The following is a 21,301-nucleotide window of genomic DNA, read 5'->3' on the forward strand; positions in this document are numbered from 1 at the left end:
AATGCGAAATTAGTGCGCAGCTTTGATGCTCAAGGTGTTTTTGCGCACAGCATTCATTGAGCACATTAGCAAGATGGCAGCCACCATTGGGAGACTTCTTGGTACTTCTGTAAGTTTCATTTAGCAGTAGCGATAGATACGTTTTCTGCTGCGAAACATTATTACGAGAAATAAGTGCTTCATTCAATTTAGGTGCAAGTGTGGTTTGGTTAGATTCTGTTAGTCGTTGTTTGGTTAGCAGATCGTTGCACGGTATTTAACCTTTACAGCTTATGTATCTTTACACCAGACCATACAATGTTCACTGTCAAATACCTGTCAAAATCACCAGTGCAATTGTTATGTATATATTGTGCAGACGTATATATTGTGTGTTATTAATAACTGATTAACAATTTGATGTATTTTTAACCTAACGTGAAAAGTAACAAGTTTATCTTAGATAAAAATGTATGACATAATTTACCCAATCTCACTTCAAATGTGTGCCTAGCTTTTAAAAACACAAAACATGTACAGTATTTGTAGAATGTGCCACTTTTTCAGTGGGCCTGTATAGTTATAGTGTTTGGCCTTTTTTTTTTTAAACAATGTTCATGATAAGGGCATGGTGCTATCTGTTGAAAAGTGATAACCAACTTGTATAACGGCTCTTTCATGTATGACCCTCCTTCATAACAGGCAAGAAGAGCAGCAGTTAATGGACTGAAGGCCTTGACCCCTCACAGTGGACCATCAGTGATCAGGGCCCCACAATCCCTTTCTTGCATTGCTGCACAAAAAGCTTGCTTCTCAGTCAGTAAGTCTTAAAAGAGTAATGAGCTTTTTTGTGGCTTTAATTAAAGATAGTATTATCTTTGCTAATCCATCATGCATGTTTGTAAATATCAGGCACTGCTAGATGGGCCCCGGCAGTCACTCAACAGGCCCCACATTTCAAAGGCACTGCTGTTCTCAATGGAGAGTTCAAGGAGATCAGCCTAGAAGATTTCAAGGGCAAATACCTGGTCCTTTTCTTTTACCCACTTGATTTGTAAGCTATTAATTGCACATTTTCTTCCCAATAAACTCTTTAAACTTACCTCATGATTTACTCACCCTCAAGCCATTCTGGGTGTATATGACATTCTTCTTTCTGATGAACACAGTCAGAGTTATATTAATAAACATTGTGGTTCTTCCAAGCTTTATAATGGCAGTGATGGGGTCCATTGAGTTTGAAGCTCAAAAAAAGCACATCCATCCATTATAAACATACTCCACATGGCTCCGAGCGATTAATAAAGGCTTTCTGAAGCGAATCAATGGGGTTTGTGTAAGTAAAATATCCATATTTAAAACTTTAAAAAGTAAAATATCTAGCTTCCGCCAGACCGCCTTCCATATTCAACTTACGAAGAAAGGGTAGCGCCTCTCACATGTCAAAAAGCTTACGCTACGTTCTAGTGATACGACGCGCCAGTTACACTTTTTTCATAAGATAAATACGGAAGGCGGTCTGGCGGAAGTAAGATATTTTACTTTATTAAGTTTTAAATATGATATTCTTCTTTAAAAAAAACATTGATTTGCTTCAGAAGGCCTTTATTAACCGCCTGGAGCCGTTTATTATGAATGGATGAGCTTTTTTGAGCTTCAAACTCAATGGACCCCATCACTGCCATTATAAAGCTTGGAAGTATCAGGATATTTATTAATATAACTCTGATTGTGTTCATCAGAAAGTCATGTACACCTGGATGGCTTGAGGGTGAGTAAATAATGGGGTAATTTTCATTTTAAAGTCAACTAATCCTTTAAGTAAAGTTTATCAGTATAGTACTCAATAATCATTTTTAAATAACCTCTATGGAGTGTGGAAATACAGCATTCACTCATGCATAACATTGTCTCATTATTTAAATAATATTAAAATTATATCTCGTATTACATTTATACATTACTATGGAATTATTGATCAAATGATTTACTGTTGTTTTTTTGCTTCTTTATTTCTGCCCACCCGGCAGCACTTTTGTTTGCCCCACAGAGATCATCGCCTTCAGTGACAAAGCCAATGAGTTTCGTGATGTAAACTGTCAAGTAGTTGGTGTGTCTGTGGACTCACACTTTACCCACCTGGCCTGGACCAACACCCCAAGAAAGGTTTATACTTTATACTTCACAGGCTGTGTACGCACTACAGCTAAACACAATTGTCACTTTACATTGTTTACGAGGCCTTATTGATTAGTTGGCTGAAATAAAACGCACACAGTTTACATGCTGTCCAAACAGTGGAACGATTGACATTGTACACCTTACGGTTTATACATTCTAAGTTCTCTAAATAGGATCAAGGGATTGGGAAACTAGCATCAGAAATGCCTAATTCATGCCAAATGTTAAGCTTGCCAACTAAAGTCTGGTTTGTCTAGAGTGGAGGATTAGGGAAAATCCACATTCCCCTGTTGGCTGATCTCACAAAGCAAGTGTCCAGAGACTATGGGGTCTTGCTTGAGGGTCCTGGAATTGCTTTAAGGTACTGTCATTTAGTCAATGTACTTGGATTACTTTATTTTCTCTCACAAAAAATGTATTTCCTGTATCTGAATATTGGTTTTCATGCATTGCTAAGCTGGATAGTTTGCTTTTTAACTACGTGATGTTTCGCATTATAGGGGTCTTTTCATTATTGATCCTAATGGAATGATCCGACACATGAGTGTAAATGACCTGCCGGTTGGACGCTCTGTTGAGGAAACCCTCCGTCTGGTCAAGGCCTTCCAGTTTGTGGAAACCCATGGTGAAGTCTGTCCTGCCAGCTGGACCCCAAAGTCACCCACGGTAAGCTTTTACTGTTTTACTGGTATATCATTGTACAATATGATTACACTGTATAATATGTGGTTGGTGCATAAAAGACTGGGAAAAAATGAAATGCCCCAACTTCTGGATGAGTAAATCAAACCTCGTTGTAAATTTGTACATATGCGTTTATTTATTTATTTATTTTTTAAACCAGTGTTGTATTGTTACAATGTTGGTAGTATATGTAAATTAGCTCTTTATTCATTTGAAGTACCTCAACTCCTTAAACCAGATTTAAAGGTAGAATTTCATAGAGGCTAGCAATAGAAAGCTAGCTTTGAAGGTGGAAGATCCCACCCTCCCTTCAGAGAGCCTCCAAAGCCACGCCTCTTCCAAATAGTTTCTATATTCCTTAGGGATGCCACAATTCTCAATATAATATTGAACCGTTCGGTACGGCATTCAAGGTTCAATACGCGCTTCTGAATTGCGGTTTTTTTTTTTCGGTTTTGCATTTAATTATTTTTCTACAAATTCTATCATTTGCCTCCATCCCAATACTGAACAACGCGACATACATTCACATCCCACGTTAGTGGTAGAGTTATACTCACGGATAGGGTTGGGAACCGAGAACCGGTTCTTATGCAGAACCGAAACTGATTTTTGAAAAATACCAGAACCACGCGAAATTCCTAAGTTTCGGTTCCGAAAACGGTTCTGGTGCAATGTGTGTGCGAAGCGCTGGAAGCGTATCAGAGTGACAGCCAGTGTTGCCAAGTCCGTCGTTTACCGCCTTCCCGTTTTCCACTGTTGCCGCGGGCTGTGTTTCATGTCCGCGGGTTGAAGCGATTGTGCAATTGTGCGGGTTTTGTTGTGAAAACCTGGCAACCCTGGCTCACCTCATCATGAATATTAATTACGTTGCCTGCCGCTTCCAGGAGTGCAACGCAGTTCAGCCTGAAAGCCCTCGCGCTACACATTTAAGGTTTTGCGTCAGATATTTTCTCGTTGACCACCAGCATGGCGAAGAGAAAGTCACAAGTATGGATTCATTTCCAAAGAATGAATGATAATGAAGCAAAATGTAACACGTGAAAAGTTAATAACATGCAAAGGAGGCTGCACTAGCAATTTGACAAAACATTTGCTACAGCAGAGAGTGCCTCAGGGCTTATACCAGATTTATAGTGAAAGGCCTATATATATATATATATATATATATATATATTTGTCAACCGTTGAGTCACCGTGGTTTAGGTAAGCGGTTTAGTGGTTTAGGCACAATTACCTTTGTAATGCTGAATTGCAATTTATTATTTACAAGTTCACTGAATAACTGAATTACTATTAAATTAATATACAACTAATTAATAAATATAACTGAATAAAACCAAGTTATAAATTATATTTATTAGAGACAGAGAGATAAAATGTAATAAGACAATTTCAGAGGTGTTCATTTGAAAAACAATGTGTTGCAAGAATGGCTTAATTAATACTGTAATATATGTACAGTACAGGACTTTTTTGACATTGCCAACCTGTAAATACATTTTAGAGCAAGTAATAAACACAAAATGGATTGTTTGAGTTGCGTATTGTGCCTTTTTCCTTTACCACTATTTGTTTAATAATTTTAATGGAACCGGAATTGGAACCGGAATCGTTAGGCGGAACCGGAACCGGAACCGGAAAATTTCTCACGATTCCCAACCCTACTCACGGAACACTATAGTTATTCACAATCACGAAAGTTCATTATTTGCATGCGTTTTACAGCCTTTTAGAGCGCGCGCACTAAACGCCTGTCAAACACGTGATTACTGGACTAAGTAGTCGTCTTACTTCGCTAATACTGTCAAATACACACAAGGTTAACATAAACACAGTCGGTTATGTCTAAAGTGAAAGTAAAATCGGCGCGTGTCTGTATCGGTCTGTACTAGATTTACGCAGGTCTTAAATTGACAGCAGCGCAGCCTAGTGAACACGCTGTCCTTAAAGGGACAGTTCACCTCTACAATTATGTCATTATATACTCACTCTAATATTGTTCTAAACCTGTATTCATTTCTCGATGACAGAATTTTCATTTTTGAGTGAACTATCCCTTTAATGTTATTGTTAATACAACACCTAAAGACAAAGAGAAAATCACTCACTGCTCTTGACTGAAAAACTTTAATACAGTAGCTTTAATAAGAATCAATGTATATTTTATAGTGAAGTCTATGTAGTGTTTTAATTTTACATTTACTTAAATTTCATACTTAAATGCTGCTGTACTGCTCTGAGCTGCCAGTGTAAATCTTTATATATATTTATTTTATATTTTACAATGTGTACAAGGGTTTTTTTTTTTGGTAAAGTTTTAAGTTTAAGTAAGGTTTTCAATTATTTTAAGTAAAATAAAGAAAGAAAATAAAGAAATAAAAATAGTCTTTTTTCTCCTTAACCTCTTGCTGTTCCTGTCGCTTAAAATAGAATAGCAAAAAACTGATGTGACAAGCCATCAGAACTGAACCGAAAACCATGGTTAAAAATCGAGGTATGTATTGAACCGTGGACTAACTGTATTGTTGCATCCCTAATATTCCTATAGAAACGCATAAATCAGAATCTGAGGACGTGAACCTTTTGTGGACCATTTCTTAATTATGGTATTTATGGCGTGAATGCAGTATAAGTTTTGGTTCAGGAGAAAACCGTAAAAGACGACTGTTGTTTGCGGCGCTCGGCGACTGTCTGTTTACAACTCTGCATAGCCTCATGAAATGCGCTGTGACGTGTGATGTCTGCGCAAACAGGGTGACTGTGTTGACAGGCAGGTAGAACATCCTATTATTGCATTCGTACCGAATGCAATGTTTGGACGAAAAAATGTTTGGTCCCGAGACTTCTACAGAAGATATGTGGACTTTTTTTTATATGGAGACCACTTCTATTATTGAATACTATCAGGATGTGAAGATAGTTTCAACCAGTATAACATAAAGTGTTTATGAAAAACATTACCTACCCTACCTTTAACCAGTTAATCAAACTTTATTGTAAATGTGTACTCAGTTTTAAAGCAGTTGGACAAGTACATTCTTCATATTTCCTGCTCCAGATTTTGTTTATTTATCATTATAGATTTTTTATAGATCTGGGTGCTGGTTACGTGAAGGAAAAGTATGCATAGTTAATTTACATATACTACAGACACAAATAGATACAAAGCTGGACGAAAATCAGCAAGCTTGTCCTTTTAAGTTATTGTAAATGGGTAGTATTTGGCAAGCTATGAACTACACACGTCTGTCATGGCCATAGATAATGGTGTGAAATGTAAGGTTTGTGTGGTTGTGGCTGTTGTTTTGACTGCATTTATGTGATTTTGTTTGTTTTAGATTAAGCCGACTCCAGATGGCTCGAAGGAATACTTTGAGAAGGTCAACTGAAAACCCTAAAACTACTGGTACTGACAGATCCTGCAGATCTTAGCACTTAACTGAAACAAGTTCATAATCCATATTCAAAGTAAATATAATTATTTATAGACTTTATGTATCAGTATGTTGGCAGTTAATAGGGAGTGGAATCTGGTTTGATTTATGCATTTAAACTTTCCAACTAAAAGCTGCACTGTTAAATTTGTCTTTTTGCCATAGCACATGCTTTCAATCCAAAGTGCTTCACTCTCCGACATAAGCAAAGAATTTTGATTAAATATTGTGTGGTCAAAAAATTGTATGAAAATATACGCATGGATAAACTGTTAATAAAACCAGTAACATGCATTAAGAATTTTTTTTTTGATTTAATGCCAACTTTCAAAGATTATGCAATATGTATAATAAAGGTACACTATGCAACTCTCTAGCGGGTTAAAAACAAAACTGCATGTATTCTCCATTGTTTTGGTTGTTCTTCGGCTCTGCGTGACTGCTTTACAATGAACTCTGGTAGAGAGCTACATATGCCAATTTATCTGTTCGATAAAACACCTGTTGAGTAATAAAACGGCCATCTTCACGTCGCTTACACATTTTAAATCCCTCAGTTCCCACCGTAAAGCCAAGCCAGTGTTGATTCTCGTTTTATTACGAGCTGTCACTTCCTCTTTTTGCCAGCAGACTCTCCTGTTATGCGTTTTTTTCCCCCCATGCCCACACCATACACTCTCAGAAAAAAGGTACAGTGATGTCACTGGGGTGGTACCCTAAGGTACAAAAGTGAAAAGATACATCTTTGTACCTTACTGAACCTTTTTTTTTTCCTGAAAGTGAGTGTACACGTCAAAGTAGCCGACACAGGCAAGTGACGCATGTAATTTCTCACGAAAACCATCCTGCCAGGTCTAAATTAGAAATACTTATTATAGTCATAGTGAATCAGGGTAAGACAAAAACACATTTTGGAATAAGGATTGATGTACTGATTCATTTAAATATTCATTTTGAACAACAACAAAAAAAGTTAGTGTACCTTCACATCTCTGCATATGATCCTTAGCAATTATCCCAGGGATATGGTGGAATAGGAGATATTAAAGTCTTAAGTACAGCAGTTCATATTAATGACTTTTTGTTGTAACTTGTAAGTGCAACAATTTAAAAATATGCATTTGTTACTGAAAAGTTTGAATAACAAAGGTTGTGAAATCCTGCTTTGGTATTGAGTCAATTTAAGGGCCATTCACTGCAGTTCAATTCCTTGCTAAAAGGTACCGTACAATAATGGTAAAGCAATACTTTGATCTCAGTAACTCTAGAGTTTGACTGATTCTAGACCAAGTTTTGACAAACACACTAAATATGTTGAAGACAGATGAAGCTGCCGTCACACCATTTGTTTATTCTACTGAAAAGTGCAATCAATTACATACTGATTGTGTGTAATTCTCATAGTTCCCGTCAAGTACTCAGCTGTCCTTGGGGAGAACATTTTAATTATGACAACTTTTCCTTCATATATAAACCATGCCTACATAACCTCAAAAACAATGTTTATTTCTTTTTTTTCTCCTTTTTACAGCAAGTTAATATTGTTTAAAATGTCTCTTTACACTTCACATGGAACATGACATGAGGAACCAGAAATCAATTTTTAAAGTGGGAGGAATGAGTTTTAGAAAAAGGCTTTGCCACCTCAAACTTTTTTTTGTTACATACTGTATTTACACAATGGAACAAGAAAAATCAGAACAGCAGTTCTAAGTGTGACTGCACTTAGTAACCATGAAAACATCTAGTAAAGTGTACAATAACTTCACTTTGTACAGTATGTCTGCAGAGATTTAGCATGTGTGCCTAAATTGTGTCTGACAATCACAATTTTGGTTCAGATCATGGATACAAAAATAAGCATGTGAGTCAGCTGTTCAAGACAATGAATAGCCTTTCAACTCTTTAAATAAAAAAAAGAATAAAAAAAGCTGATGACTATTTCCTCTATGCGCAGCACAAAGTCAATGAAGCACTTATTTTTGAGACCGTTCTACAAGATGCAAAAGAAGGGTAGTGATGAGGGTCACCTAAAGGGTAATGAAGATAAACAAAAACAAATAGAATCTGATCATTTGATTTGGTGAAAAATTCATGCAATATCAGGCAAGATTGTGCCACCAAGCCCACCCCAACCTTCAAAAAAGTAACAAAAAACCTTAATCTGACTGTCCATTAAAGAAAGAAAAGACACCCTTTAATAAATCTGTACAACCAAAATACATTTGGGATCTACATCTACAGTTACATTATCAAGGTTATATACATGGCCACCCCCCTCCATATATTATCTTTACGAGCAGACTTCATTCAAATCCAAACAACAACATAAGACTGAACTGGAAAGAGAAATATCACATCACACATCCCATTAAAACAATCTGCCACCAAACCATCGTTTCAGATCATCAGTCTCGCTAGAATCTGCTTGTGGATAGCAAACTATCTGAAGTGCTAAGCTCCGTCCCGCTCGGTTCCGTGGATCTGAGCTACAGGACAACAGATGCCCTGAAAAGGTAGAGCCGAAACCTGGCTGCTTCACGTCATATTGATTTATCGATTTATGTTAATTTCTGTGTTTTGGAATTTCGAACCACATTTATGCTTTTGGTGCAATTCATAAGCATGTAAAACAATACTACAATGATGGCATTGTACGACTAATACAAAACAGACAAGCAAGAGGATGGACGTAAACCCCACTCTCTGATATTCTCATATAATAGAACAAAGGCTCTCAATACACTTTGGCCTCTTCACTGAAGAGAGCTAGACTATTCCATCAATAAAGATCTGTTCAATGGTTTTGGGGGGTGGGTTAGAGTTATAAGAAATAGGAGCAACATTGTGGTGTACTTTCTTTCCCCTTTTTATCTGCATTTACTGCCTGCATTGCCTCTGGAGGGAAAAACGAAAAGCAGATCAAATTAAAAAATTAAAAATAAAAAGTCCTGTTTATTACACCTCTCATTTTACCCTTGTGTACGCATCATGCCACAACTTTTAAATTCATTGAGAAAATGGAAAACTAGATTTTGTACAAGATACCACAATCTCTTCTTGCAAAATAAATGGAGACTTTGTGCCCGCGTCGATCGGGAGGAAGTGTCGACTGATCCGCAGTGTCGCTGCAGAGTTTCTAGTCGATTTTTACATTTGTGTAGATCTTCCTCACAAAGGCACTTGTTCCCATGTAACCTACCGCTCCTAAAAACAAAGAGATTGTGGATTGTGTTATCATAATATGTTGCTCCCCTTCCCTACGGCAACATTTAGGATTTAAGAGGAGAATCACAGTACTGGAGAAGTGATGGTGCTCTTGTACTCACCACACATGATTCCCAGAGCAGTACTGAACACCGCCATGTAGCCAAAATAGAATGACGTCTGAAATAAGCCATACATCCTGCAGACAAAATGAGTACATGCTAATCATTGGTATCAGATCCACAGATGTGTTGGATCTACACACAGACAATTACAATATTTTTTGGACTAGAAGTCTATGGGCCAGATTCACTAAATAGGGCAAATTAGCATGAGAGCGCAACTCCATAAAAGCGCCGATGGGAGTGGACAGTTTTAGTAAATTAAAGCACACAGACGCAGCTGGATCATTTCTCTAATGACCAATGCAATCTACCTGTTAGCGCCTGGTTAAAGACGTGCTTTTTTGGGCAGTAAATAATGGCGCAAACACCAGTAAATTTACGAGCGCAAACCTTTGTAAAACACCTTGCGTGATTCATTTAAATACTCTCCTCCCATAAATTTTATTGCAGCCTTTTCAGCGCTAATTTTTCACTGCATGTCTTTAGTAAATCCTGACGGTAGTTTTTTAAAGCCAAAAGAGGGTTTGCACTGGTGCAAGCTGTAAGTAAATCTGGCCCTATACATTTTTTCATCTGAAACATGCCGCAACCTATATAATGCTATTGACATCACACGCAAAATAGAGTACGAATGCATGGAAAACAAACCAGTTTCAAGCATTGCTAATCTGACATCACAGCCTCCTCATCATAACACTAAAATGCAGTCAACGAAAAACAGAAAAAGTTGCACATTTTCACCAGTCTCACACCAATTTCTCAATGGACATACTACTATATTTCTATGGATTTTTCTCAGCACAATTTTGCCCCGGTGTGGAAGATATGGTAATAAATCCATTAAATGAAAATGAGAAACAATTCAAAATTTTTAAACAATGTAATGCAATTTAGGGATGAACTAAAGAATTTCTGGACTGAAACCGAAAAATGTATGCACTTGGCCGAAAACTGAAAATGAGGGTCCTACCAGACTCTCATACACTCCATTTGTACAGAGAGTCTGGCCCCTCTCCATTGACAAGCGTTAACTTCCTTGAAGGCGGGTACTCTGTTGAAGTTTAAAACTATTGGATCTGCCATAGCCAATTGCTAACGTTTGGTCGTGACGCATGTCATCTCAATCTAGCGCACTACATCAATGTCATCGTTCTCAGCCACTCCCTCTGTTCGCTGATTGGACCGGTTAAAATTTGACAGGAGAAAACCAGAGAATATACCACAATCCCAGACGGAGTACTGAAGGAAAATGAAAAATTAGCGGAAGAACGTAGGAGGGCGGAGCCAGGCTATGTATTTTCGGCTAAAAACCGAAAATGCCATTTTCTGCGGCCGAAATGTTGATGCATACCTATTGCACACAACCCAAATGATCAAAGTGATACTTAAATTTCAATATGTTCCTCACACAGATTTAGAATGTAGTTTTATTGGATTTTTTATTTAAATTAGTTTTATGGAGCTTTTCACTTTAGATAAAATGTTTTATAGAAAAGAACAGCTTGGAAATTCTGCAGAATATCTTATGTTCTAGTTTCAAGTGACTGAGGGTGAGTAAATGAGTCATTTAAATTTAGAGCATTCATACAATGACATTTGAGGAGAAGAAACTAAAACTCACTTTGTTTTGAAGAAATAGTAGTAGAAGGAGTACATGTAAACGTAAACAGCTGTTGAGGCTGCAGAAAGAAAGCTTGTCCACTGCCTGGAAAAAAAATTTAAAATAACATCTTATAAAACAATTACTGTCATTCAGTCTCATGATGTCATCTGGCTATAATGCATGAAATTGAAACGCCTCTGCGGTCTGATCCCAAGTACATTTGGGAGGATGTGGAAACAAATTAAAATACATAAGTAAAACAGGATTATAAAGAGAGTATTGCAAGTAATGCTCCTTACCATCTGTAGTCTTCTGCATTGAGAAGGAAGTAGGTACAGACGATGGTAACACAGACTGTAACAATGCACAGGATCACCAGTACCAGCATCATAAATCCATACACATAGTAAATCTTGTAGGCCCAGAAAGATGTGAAAATGAAGTACCTGAAAGAAAATGTGAGATGGTTTTTAATCTTACAGATATTCATAGTGATTATGGGCGTGTCAGTGTGTAGACTTACATCTCAATGAATATTGACCCGAATGGAAGGATGCCACCTAGACACACAATAACGGCTGGCTCCATAAACCTGCCAATTCAGAGAAACATTTAGTAACGAGACAAATCTAATTATAAAAGTCTATCATTTTATCTAATGATGATTACTTATGTAGAAAACCTTCACAGTATTTAAATTCAAATCAATTTGATCATGTTTGAACATCATGTAAATCACAGAAAGCAAAAATGAAACGCGGGGAAATATTGGATGATATCAAGACAACTGACACTCTGTGATGTGTGAATCATGATTGAGGTTACCATTTCTTCTCTGGGATGGGTCTGGGTACAGCATTGACCCTACAAGGAAAGTTGGGCTGACCGGAGAGGTTCCTGCCCAGAATTGTCCCCACCAGGTTCAGAGGTAGAATTACAAAGAAACAGATGCAGCACACTGCAACCTGATCGAACAAAAAAGATAAGACATTTCAACAGATGCAACATGTATTGTACCAAAGCAATTAGTGATTAGTCCTTTAAAGGGTTAGTTAACCAAAAAATGAAAATGCTGTAACCAATTACTCATCTTCATTTCATTCCAAACCCACAAGAATTTCATTCATCTTCAGTACACAAATGAAGATATTTTTCATGAAATCAGAGATTTCTGTACTTCCATTGTCCTTCTATTCACCAAAAACTTGAATGGTTCAAAACTTTCATAAAAGAGAACTTATAAATAGAGCAGTTTAATCCAGTTGAGCGTCCGTTTACCAGATTTCAGAGTTCTAAGATACATTTTTATATGTGAATAAAAGCCTAAATTAAAAATGCTCACCATATAAAGCAATTGTGTCTTCAAAAGACTTGGATTAATTCACATGGATTTTGAACCGAGCTTTGAGTGATAAGACTTTCAATGGAGGGATAAAAATCTCTCAGATTTCATTAATAGTATCTTAATTTGTGTTCCAACGATTAACAAAAGTCTTCTGGGTTTGAAACAACCTGTAAGTGAGTTATTGACACAATTTTCATTTTTGGGTGAACTAACACTTTAAGACTGATAGGGGTATAAACCACTTTCAACAAATGTCATGTGTAATATGAAGAGGACTTGAAACTAAATGACATTAGCATGTTCACAACCAAACTTAATGGTCCAAAATAACATATACAATGTGGGGGGAAAGGTAGCTGTCTTTTCTACTCAGCAGTTGATCCCAGTTGTAAAAATCAGCCTGAAATTGACTTATTATTGACTGAGATATACAGTGTATAGTCTATGCTTGCGTAAGGTAGATTACAAACTCACCATGGTCCCGAATGGGATGGCTCTGGAGGCATGGTAGTACATTGCAATAAAGTTGATGAAGAATGCTGTACCACACACCATGGCAGGAATCAGAAAAGCTCCAATGAACATCTGCTTTATCCATCTCCTCCCTGCACAAATTATGTAGAATAGTTGCAAGAAACGACAAAAAAAAAGTCTGTAGACACCTAGAACACCTTCAATAGGCTACCTTATATGCTTACATTTATTTATATCTTACCTATAGCTAATACAGTTAAAATTATATTTGGAGCTTTCCTTATCGCAGAAAGGAAATATTAGTTACAAATATTAGTTTGCATACCTCCTTGTTTTGCATAAAGGCTTCCACCAAAGTAGCCGTTGACTGGGGACGTGGCAGCATAAACAAATATGGCTGTACTCAGCATGGACCCTCTCCTACAAAAGCAAACATGAAATTCCTTTGATGAGCATTTAAGAAAACGTGAATATCCCTCACAGCCAACCTTTCCATAAATATCCAAATGTATATTGTGATTATACAACAATGTCATTTTTACTTTAACCATCTAGACAATAATTAAACAATACATGTAGTTTATCATTGCCCTGTTAATCATAGGTGAAACTCACTCTGTATACAAGTCCTCAATCATGGCCAAAATTATGACTATGAGAGAAACAGAGAAGATCTGACACCCGGAGCCAATGAGGGAGGAGAATATCAGCGGGTGGCTGGACGGCCTGAACACATCACCATGAACCTGCTTCCATCCATATTCATCACCGAGATCACGATCCTGATAGTGAGATATAAATAGGATAAAGAAAAACAGAATATGTTGAGTTTGATAGAATGCAGAGGGGAAGACGCCATCACAGAGAGGAACATGGAATTAAATTATGGAGCTATTATCAGAGCTATAAAACATTAGCCATTGTGAGAATGACAAATGCATACATTTAAAGGTGATGGATTCATAAGGCTCATTTAATAAAGTATTTCAACAATGTTCTGTAAGTGGTGATCACCATGTCATCCATTTCCTCTTCTTTGCTGTATCTGGCATAGTCTTTCCTTAATGTCCTCATCAGGATCATTGAAACAAGGCCCACCAGGAAAATCACCATCATGAAAGAGTTGAATATTGAGAACCAGTGAATCTGTCAGGTGCAAAAAAAACATTGGGTAAACTTAATATCATTCAGCACATTTTAAATTAGCGGGGAAGGAGTTAAAAAACAAAATGTGGCATTTACCCGATGTTGAAAGAAGGACGGATCAAGATATTTGTCAAATCTATCCTCAAATTTCACATCAGATTTCTTCCACTTCACCTGCAAGGATCGGTAAAAAGTTTGTAAAATTATAAATATGTATGAGAAAGAGCATACCAATCTACAGAAATTAGTTTTCATTTTCACACAAAGTTGAATTTCAAATGACAATTTAACTAGTATTAGTCAATATTAGTAGGTTTCTGAGGTTCAGGAAAGCTTTACTCACAGAGTATGACATGGGAATTCTTGTGTTTGGCACAAGCTTGACCTTCCCCTCGCTGGTCAGGTTAACATCCACAATTCTATTCCCATTGTATCCGATCTCCAGCTTTTTGTAAGTCCAGAGATAATAGTCCTCTCCATTCTCATCAGCTTCACCAACAATACCTTAAATAATCCCACAAAACAATCTTCAGTTTAAAATTAAGGCAAAAACCTCACATAATGTCAACAGTATATTATCAGTTTAAATAAACAAGTACATTAAATCCAAATAAAATAAAATAATTACTTTCATCAAAAATTGTATAACGTTCTCTGCCTCTAAAATGACTGTAATAACCACTGATATCACAGCCTAACATTTTACAATCCAACCAAACCTTAACGGACCAAGTCGTCTCTACATCATTTCCTCTTGAATATTGTGATATATGTGAAATACTTCACATTACAGAGTGAACTTGTCATTTAAAGTAAAGGACCAACAAAAACATTTTCAAGCTATTGAGACAAAATTATTATTATGCATAGAGTGAGTCATATGCAATATTTCTCCAAATACCTCAAAATCAAGACAGAAACAAATGAATCAGAATCAGATATACTTCACAAAAACACAGCTCACTCACATGGCAGTTAAAGCCCAATATTTTTTCTTCCCTTCCCATGATCATAGTTCCTTCAATAATTTATGAACAACTAAAAACACTTAATAACCTTACTGCTCTTTCAGAACAAATGGTTTTACAATGCAGTTTAATTCCATTAGTTCTGTTGAATAATAATGGTTTGTTAAAATGTCCCCTGGTGGGAAACAACGCATTTAAAATACTTAAATAAACTGATTTCCCTTTAAGGCACTTTTTTGAGAATAAGATTATGGCTTAGTAACACATTATCTGAGGTACAAGATCATTTGAAAATCTTGGAGCGAGAATATGGTCATTAAATAGGAAGCTTCCAGAAAATATATAGCCATTTTGGCAGCTCACAATGGATCTTAAAAGAACTTTCTGGAATGTATGTGCCAGCGTCCATATGGCTGCTGACTTGAGTCCCCCAACTGCTGTGGAGATTAGGGCTGAACGATACATCGAATTTTCATCGTCATCGCGATATGAACTCGCACGATAAACACATCGCAACAGACAGCCTGACACGATGAATAAGGGAAAACGATACTCGGTTACTTAACGTAACCTCGGTTCTCTCTAGAAGAGGGAACGAGTATTGCGTAAGTTCCTTACGCTACGGGAAAGTATTCTTTCTTCGAGATTTCTGAAAAACCCCAAATTATCCTTAATTTTGTAACATTGTCAACGCAGTGCGGCAGCCTGGCAGACCATAGCAGGCTATTCCAGCGTGCTATTGGCTGCTCTGCTGGCAACTGCAGCAGCCTATCGGTGAGCCCGCGTGACGTGGCGACCAATGAGGGCGCTTCGCGCCCACCTGGCTTCATTTGCCTACAGGTGGGGCGTGGCCACGTGTATATAAGCAGGGCTCACGGGCTGCATATTCGGTTTTCGTAGTTCTGAAGCGTAAAAGCCCGCGGGGCGCACGGCAAGGAACGCAATACTCGTTCCCTCTTCTAGAGAGAACCGAGGTTACGTTAAGTAACCGAGTATCGTTCTCTTACGAGAGGTTCTCTCGTATTGCGTAAGTTCCTTACGCTACGGGAACATATTGTCAACGCCGTGCGCGCCTCGCATACAGCATATGTATCCCAGGGAACCGGGGAAAAAACACTGCTCGGGCAGGGTGGCCGGTAAAGGAAACGGGCCACCACATATACGGACACTTCATTTGAACTGACGGGTGGTTACAACAGGTGGTTACAACACCCTGTCCCATGAATGAGGGAACGGCACCTGCCGGTCTCCTTCAAATTCACCACACCTTGTCTCATGAATGAGGGAACGGCAACGCCGGTCGCCTTCAAATTCACAATATCTTGTTATATGAGTGAGGTAACGGCACCGCCGGTCACCTTCAAACTCACAACAGCTCGTCTCGTAAATGAGGGAACGGTACCGCCGGTCTCCTTCAAATTCACATGAGCCTAGTACCGAACTTACTACCAGTATGTGAGCTATGTCTGCGCAGAATCACTGGGCAGAACCAACAGCCCTATTGAACTGATAACACTTTCGCCTGTAAGGCAGGAACTTCCAGATTGTAAAATCTCACGAACGTAGACGGGGAGGCCCAGCCTGCCGCCATACAGATATCGTGGATGGAAATCCCTCTGGCCCAAGCCCACGAAGAGGCCATGCCTCTGGTGGAGTGTGCTCTGACACCTAGCGGGCACTGCAGGTGTTTGGAAGCGTATGCAGTTGCAATCGCGTCCACTATCCACCTGGACAGGGTCTGTTTCGAGGAGGCGAGACCTTTAGTGCGCCCTCCAAACGAAACAAATAGCTGCTCAGAACGCCTGAAGGCGGCGGAGCGTGTGACATAAACCCTCAATGCCCTGACAGGGCAGAGGATATTGCCACCGTCCCCCTCGTCGGATGCTGGCAGAGCCGAGAGGGAGATAATCTGCGCCCTGAAGGGAGTGCCGATCGCTTTGGGGACATAACCATGCCTCGGTCTGAGAATGACCTTAGAGTCATTAGGACCGAACTCCATACACGTCGGGCTCACTGAGAGCGCGTGTAGATCCCCCACGCGTTTCACTGAAGCCAGAGCTATCAGGAACGCGGTTTTTAGCGAAAGGAACCTTGGTTCCACAGTCTCGAGCGGTTCAAAGGGATGAGCCTTCAGGGCCTCTAGGACCAAGGCCAGATCCCATATAGGAACCAAAGGGGGCCGCGGGGGATTCATCCGTCTGGCTCCTCTGAGGAAACGGATGATGAGCTTGTTCCTTCCTAGCGTGCTACCTAGCGTCGTCTGAGCGAACGCTGCTATAGCCGCCACATACACTTTGAGCGTGGAAGGGGACCTGCCCAGTTCCAAAAGCTCTTGGAGGAAGGAGAGCACCCGCTGGACCCCACATTGCTGTGGGTCCAATCCCTTGGAAACACACCACTCAGTGAACACCGACCACTTAGAACTATATAACCGCCTCGTCGAGGGGGCTCTAGAGTGTGAAATCGTGTTCATAACCCCTTCGGGCAGGTCAACGGGTATCCGTTGGTCACCCATACATGCAGAGACCATCGCTCTGGATGGGGATGCCAAACTGACCCTCCTGCTTGAGAGAGGAGGTCTGCTCTCAGCGGAACTGGCCAGGGGGGTGAGTGCGACAGCTTCACCAGCTCTGGGTACCAAATCTGGTTCTCCCAGCGCGGCGCTATAAGGAGCACCGGGCGGCGCGTCTCCCTGATTTTCGCTATGACCTGGGGCAATAGGGAAATCGGCGGGAAAGCATACAGCGGGAGGCTGGGCCAAGGTTGGGACAGCGCATCCTCGCTTTTGGACAGAAACGTCGGGCAGCGGGCGTTCTCTTTTGTTGCAAAGAGGTCGAGCTCCGCTCTGCCGAATAGGCGCCATACCAGCTGGACTGTCTGGGGGTGCAGGGACCATTCTCCTGAGAGAATGAGGCCCCTGGACAGCTTGTCCGGGCCCACATTGAGGTGGCCCGGTACGTGCGCAGCTCTCAGCGAGCGCAGCGAGCTGTCTGCCCACACGAGCAGGCGTTCTGTCAGATTGCCCAGACACCTGGACCTGACACCGCCCTGCCGGTTCACGTAGGACACCACTGTGGTATTGTCCGACCGGACCAACACGTGGTGTCCTCGTATAAGCGGGAAAAACTGCTTGAGCGCGTTCTCTACCGCTATCATCTCCAAACAGTTTATGTGTAGGAGTTTTTCCTCGCTCGACCAGAGGCCAGAGGCTGATCTGCCCTCGAAAACGGCGCCCCAACCCGTGGTGGAGGCGTCCGTCGAGATGACCTTGCGGTGTGAGATGGCTCCCATCGTCACTCCCCTCTGGTACCAGTCGGCTACTAACCAGGGCTCTAGGCTGAAACACAGCTCTGAGTCACTCTGATCCTGAAGCCTCCGGACGCCCAGGCTCTGTGAGGCACTCGGGCGTTTAACCAGCATTGCAGCGGGCGCATGCGCATTAAGCCCAGCTGGAGCACAGCTGCAGCTGAGGCCATACGTCCCAGCATCCTCTGAAAGAGCTTGAGAGGTGCGATTTTGCCCGGCCGGAAGTACTCAGTATTCAGCTGAACTTGGCGCGCGCGTTGGGGTGACAGGCGGGCTGACATTGCCACAGTGTCCAGATTCAAACCCAGAAATGAGGTTGATTGCGTGGGCACTAATGAGCTCTTGGTCCAATTGACCGTGAGCCCCAGGCTGTCCGGATGGCTGAGCAGCATTGCCCTGTGGGCGAGGAGCTCGGCCTCTGACTGCGCCAGGATGAGCCAATCGTCCAGATAGTTCAACACTCGCATCCCTCGACTTCTCAGAGGAGCGAGGGCCGCGTCCATGCACTTCGTAAATGTACGGGGTGCTAGTGACAGGCCGAACGGAAGGACGGTGTATTGATAAGCCTGGCCGTCGAAGGTGAATCGTAAGAATGGCCTGTGACGTGGCGTTATCTTGATTTGAAAATATGCATCTTTCAAATCTAGGGAGATTAGCCAGTCTCTCGGGCGAGTATGCGCGAGGATCTGCTTGGTCGTGAGCATCTTGAACGATCTTCTCATAAGAGCTTTGTTCAGACGCCTCAGATCCAGAATCGGTCTGAGCGACCCATCCCTTTTTGGTAAGAGAAAATACCGGCTGTAAAAGCCTGACTCGCTCATAGAATGGGGAACCGGTTCTATAGCCCCTTTGCACAGCAGCGTGGCTATTTCTGCTCGAAGTAGATGTGCTACTTCCTCGCTCACTCTCGTCTCTGTACGCGCACAGAAGCGCGGAGGGTGGCGAGCGAACTGCAGAGTGTAGCCGTGCTTCACTGTTTTCAGCACCCATTCTGATACACCTGGAATGGCTTCCCACGCTCTCGCGTGTGCCACACGGGATAGAACGGCCTCCGGGCTCGAAACGCCGCGCTTCGCGGGTTTGACGGCCTGTATAGGAGGGGCGGGCGCAGTGCGCGCGCTCTCTGTGCTGTGGGCCAGCCGATCGCTCTCGATGGCTGGCCGCCTTACACACTGTATCTCTGCCGCTTCGAGCGGGGAGTGGCTTGTGTGTGGCCCTACACTCGTCGTTCCGGCCACCTTGGGCGGAGAACAAATGGTGTGTGGCGCGGCGCATGGCGCCGGGGGCAGAATGTTCGCGAAAATGTGTGAGCGCGTTTGAGCGGGCACAACTCTTACGCGTGGAACATGACCGGTTAAGAGTGGCTGTGTGACAGCGCGTGTGGTGATTAGACGTGGGCGCAAATAAGCGGACACGTGACCTAACTCTAGCACTCGAGCGGCCGGTGGCCGCTTTATGTGAGTGAGAGACACGGGATTTGTGGTGCTTGGGTGCAGGGGTGAACACAAAAGTGGGCACGTTTACTGCATTTGAAAACACATACGGCGTGAGCCGTGCAACCAGAAATAAAAGCAACTTCGTGATTTCTCTGGTTCGTCGTAAAACGGCGGTTGTAGACAGGCGAGAGGGCAGTTTTGCCGGCTCGTTGGCTGCGTGAGAGCCATCTGCAGCAGCCACAGGAGTGGGGGCTGACAGGAAGAAGAGTTTTGACGGTGGTCCGGCCACGGCGGGACTTAACCGTCACTTCCCCCTTCTGCTAGGAGGACTTTGGAGGGGCTTCAGTTGGAAACAGGCGAGAGGGCGAGTCCGCCGGCTCGTAGGCTGCGTGGAAAACATCTGCAGTAGCCACAGGAGTGGGGACTGACAGGAAAACAGAGTTTTAACGGTGGTCCGGCCGCAGCGGTCTATTCAACCGTCTATTCTCTCCTTATGTATAGACGCCCAAAAATACTCGAGCGCCACGTGGTGCAAGTTAGCTTTCTGTATGTAAGAAAAGCTGGCCGCGAGCCCGGGGAAGCGGACAGTAAACATTTTTATCTGCCGCGAGAGCTGGGCTCGAACTCGGCTCTCCGGCGTTTCAGCCGCTGATTTTGCCACTGTGCTACCGGGAGGGACACAATAGCGTTCAGTTAGCGCGAGCATACGGCAGTACGTCCTCGTGCTTGTTGGCAGTCGTGTGTGCATAAAAGACAGGCTCGTTACTGCAATAGTAATATTTCCAGCCGCCTGAACTGGAGAGGGGGGTGAGAAATGCTAGAGAAAGGCGGTTCGTCCGGCCACAGCGGGACGAAAACACCCTCTGTTAATTTCCCGGTGAGTGCGGCGCGCACGCGCGCGCTGAACATGCTCGTGACCATGCGCACTCTCATTCCTTGTGAACGGCGCAATCTGCGCGGTCCAACAGGGGGGAATGCGGGTTCGTTGGAGAGCATATGTCAGCGTCATGTCTCATGACGGCGTTTGTTCGCTGGCGTGCGTGTCTTAACAGGCTCGTGTACAGCAATATGAACAATTCCAGTCGCCTGAACTCATGAGGGGACTGAGAAATGTGCGCGAGGGTGGAACAGCTCTCTTGTAACGTAAAGAGAGCTGCAGGACCGTCCGTTTCTGCCATCCCTTGTATGTAAGCGGCGCATTAGCGCGGCATGAACAGAGGGGGGAGGAGGCTCGCTCCGAGACCGTTCATTTCTACCATCCCTTGCAAGCGGCGCGGTGGCGCGGCTTGAACAGAGGGGGAGGAGGCTCGCTCCGAGACCGTTCATTTCTACCATCCCTTGCAAGCGGCGCGGTGGCGCGGCTTGAACAGAGGGGGAGGAGGCTCGCTCCGAGACCGTTCATTTCTACCA

The 21,301-nt window shown here is 41.9% G+C and overlaps 2 protein-coding genes across 2 annotated transcripts in view; one reads left to right on the forward strand and one right to left on the reverse strand.

The window, feature by feature from the left end:
* Window positions 1-8,188, forward strand: prdx3 (peroxiredoxin 3). The gene is made up of 7 exons (XM_079843559.1): window positions 1-109; window positions 682-799; window positions 892-1,033; window positions 2,010-2,145; window positions 2,418-2,521; window positions 2,661-2,826; window positions 6,186-8,188. Exons 1-7 carry the CDS (start codon window positions 26-28, stop codon window positions 6,234-6,236), a joined length of 801 nt encoding a protein of 266 aa, XP_079699685.1. The 5' UTR covers window positions 1-25; the 3' UTR covers window positions 6,237-8,188.
* tm9sf3 (transmembrane 9 superfamily member 3) overlaps window positions 8,033-21,301 on the reverse strand; it is a 25,446-nt gene continuing 12,177 nt past the window's right edge. The window contains exons 4-15 of the mRNA XM_079843558.1: window positions 14,525-14,685; window positions 14,278-14,355; window positions 14,050-14,181; window positions 13,651-13,817; window positions 13,361-13,455; window positions 13,036-13,166; window positions 12,042-12,181; window positions 11,740-11,808; window positions 11,516-11,662; window positions 11,235-11,318; window positions 9,611-9,687; window positions 8,033-9,488 (exon numbers count right to left, since the gene is read on the reverse strand). Of these exons, the coding sequence (XP_079699684.1) occupies window positions 9,421-9,488; window positions 9,611-9,687; window positions 11,235-11,318; window positions 11,516-11,662; window positions 11,740-11,808; window positions 12,042-12,181; window positions 13,036-13,166; window positions 13,361-13,455; window positions 13,651-13,817; window positions 14,050-14,181; window positions 14,278-14,355; window positions 14,525-14,685 (1,349 nt within the window). The 3' untranslated portion in view covers window positions 8,033-9,420. The remainder of the gene's footprint in view (window positions 9,489-9,610; window positions 9,688-11,234; window positions 11,319-11,515; window positions 11,663-11,739; window positions 11,809-12,041; window positions 12,182-13,035; window positions 13,167-13,360; window positions 13,456-13,650; window positions 13,818-14,049; window positions 14,182-14,277; window positions 14,356-14,524; window positions 14,686-21,301) is intronic.

Source organism: Gobio gobio (genome assembly GCF_949357685.1).
Source record: "Gobio gobio genome assembly, chromosome: 18".
Classification (NCBI taxonomy): Eukaryota; Metazoa; Chordata; class Actinopteri; order Cypriniformes; family Gobionidae; genus Gobio; species Gobio gobio.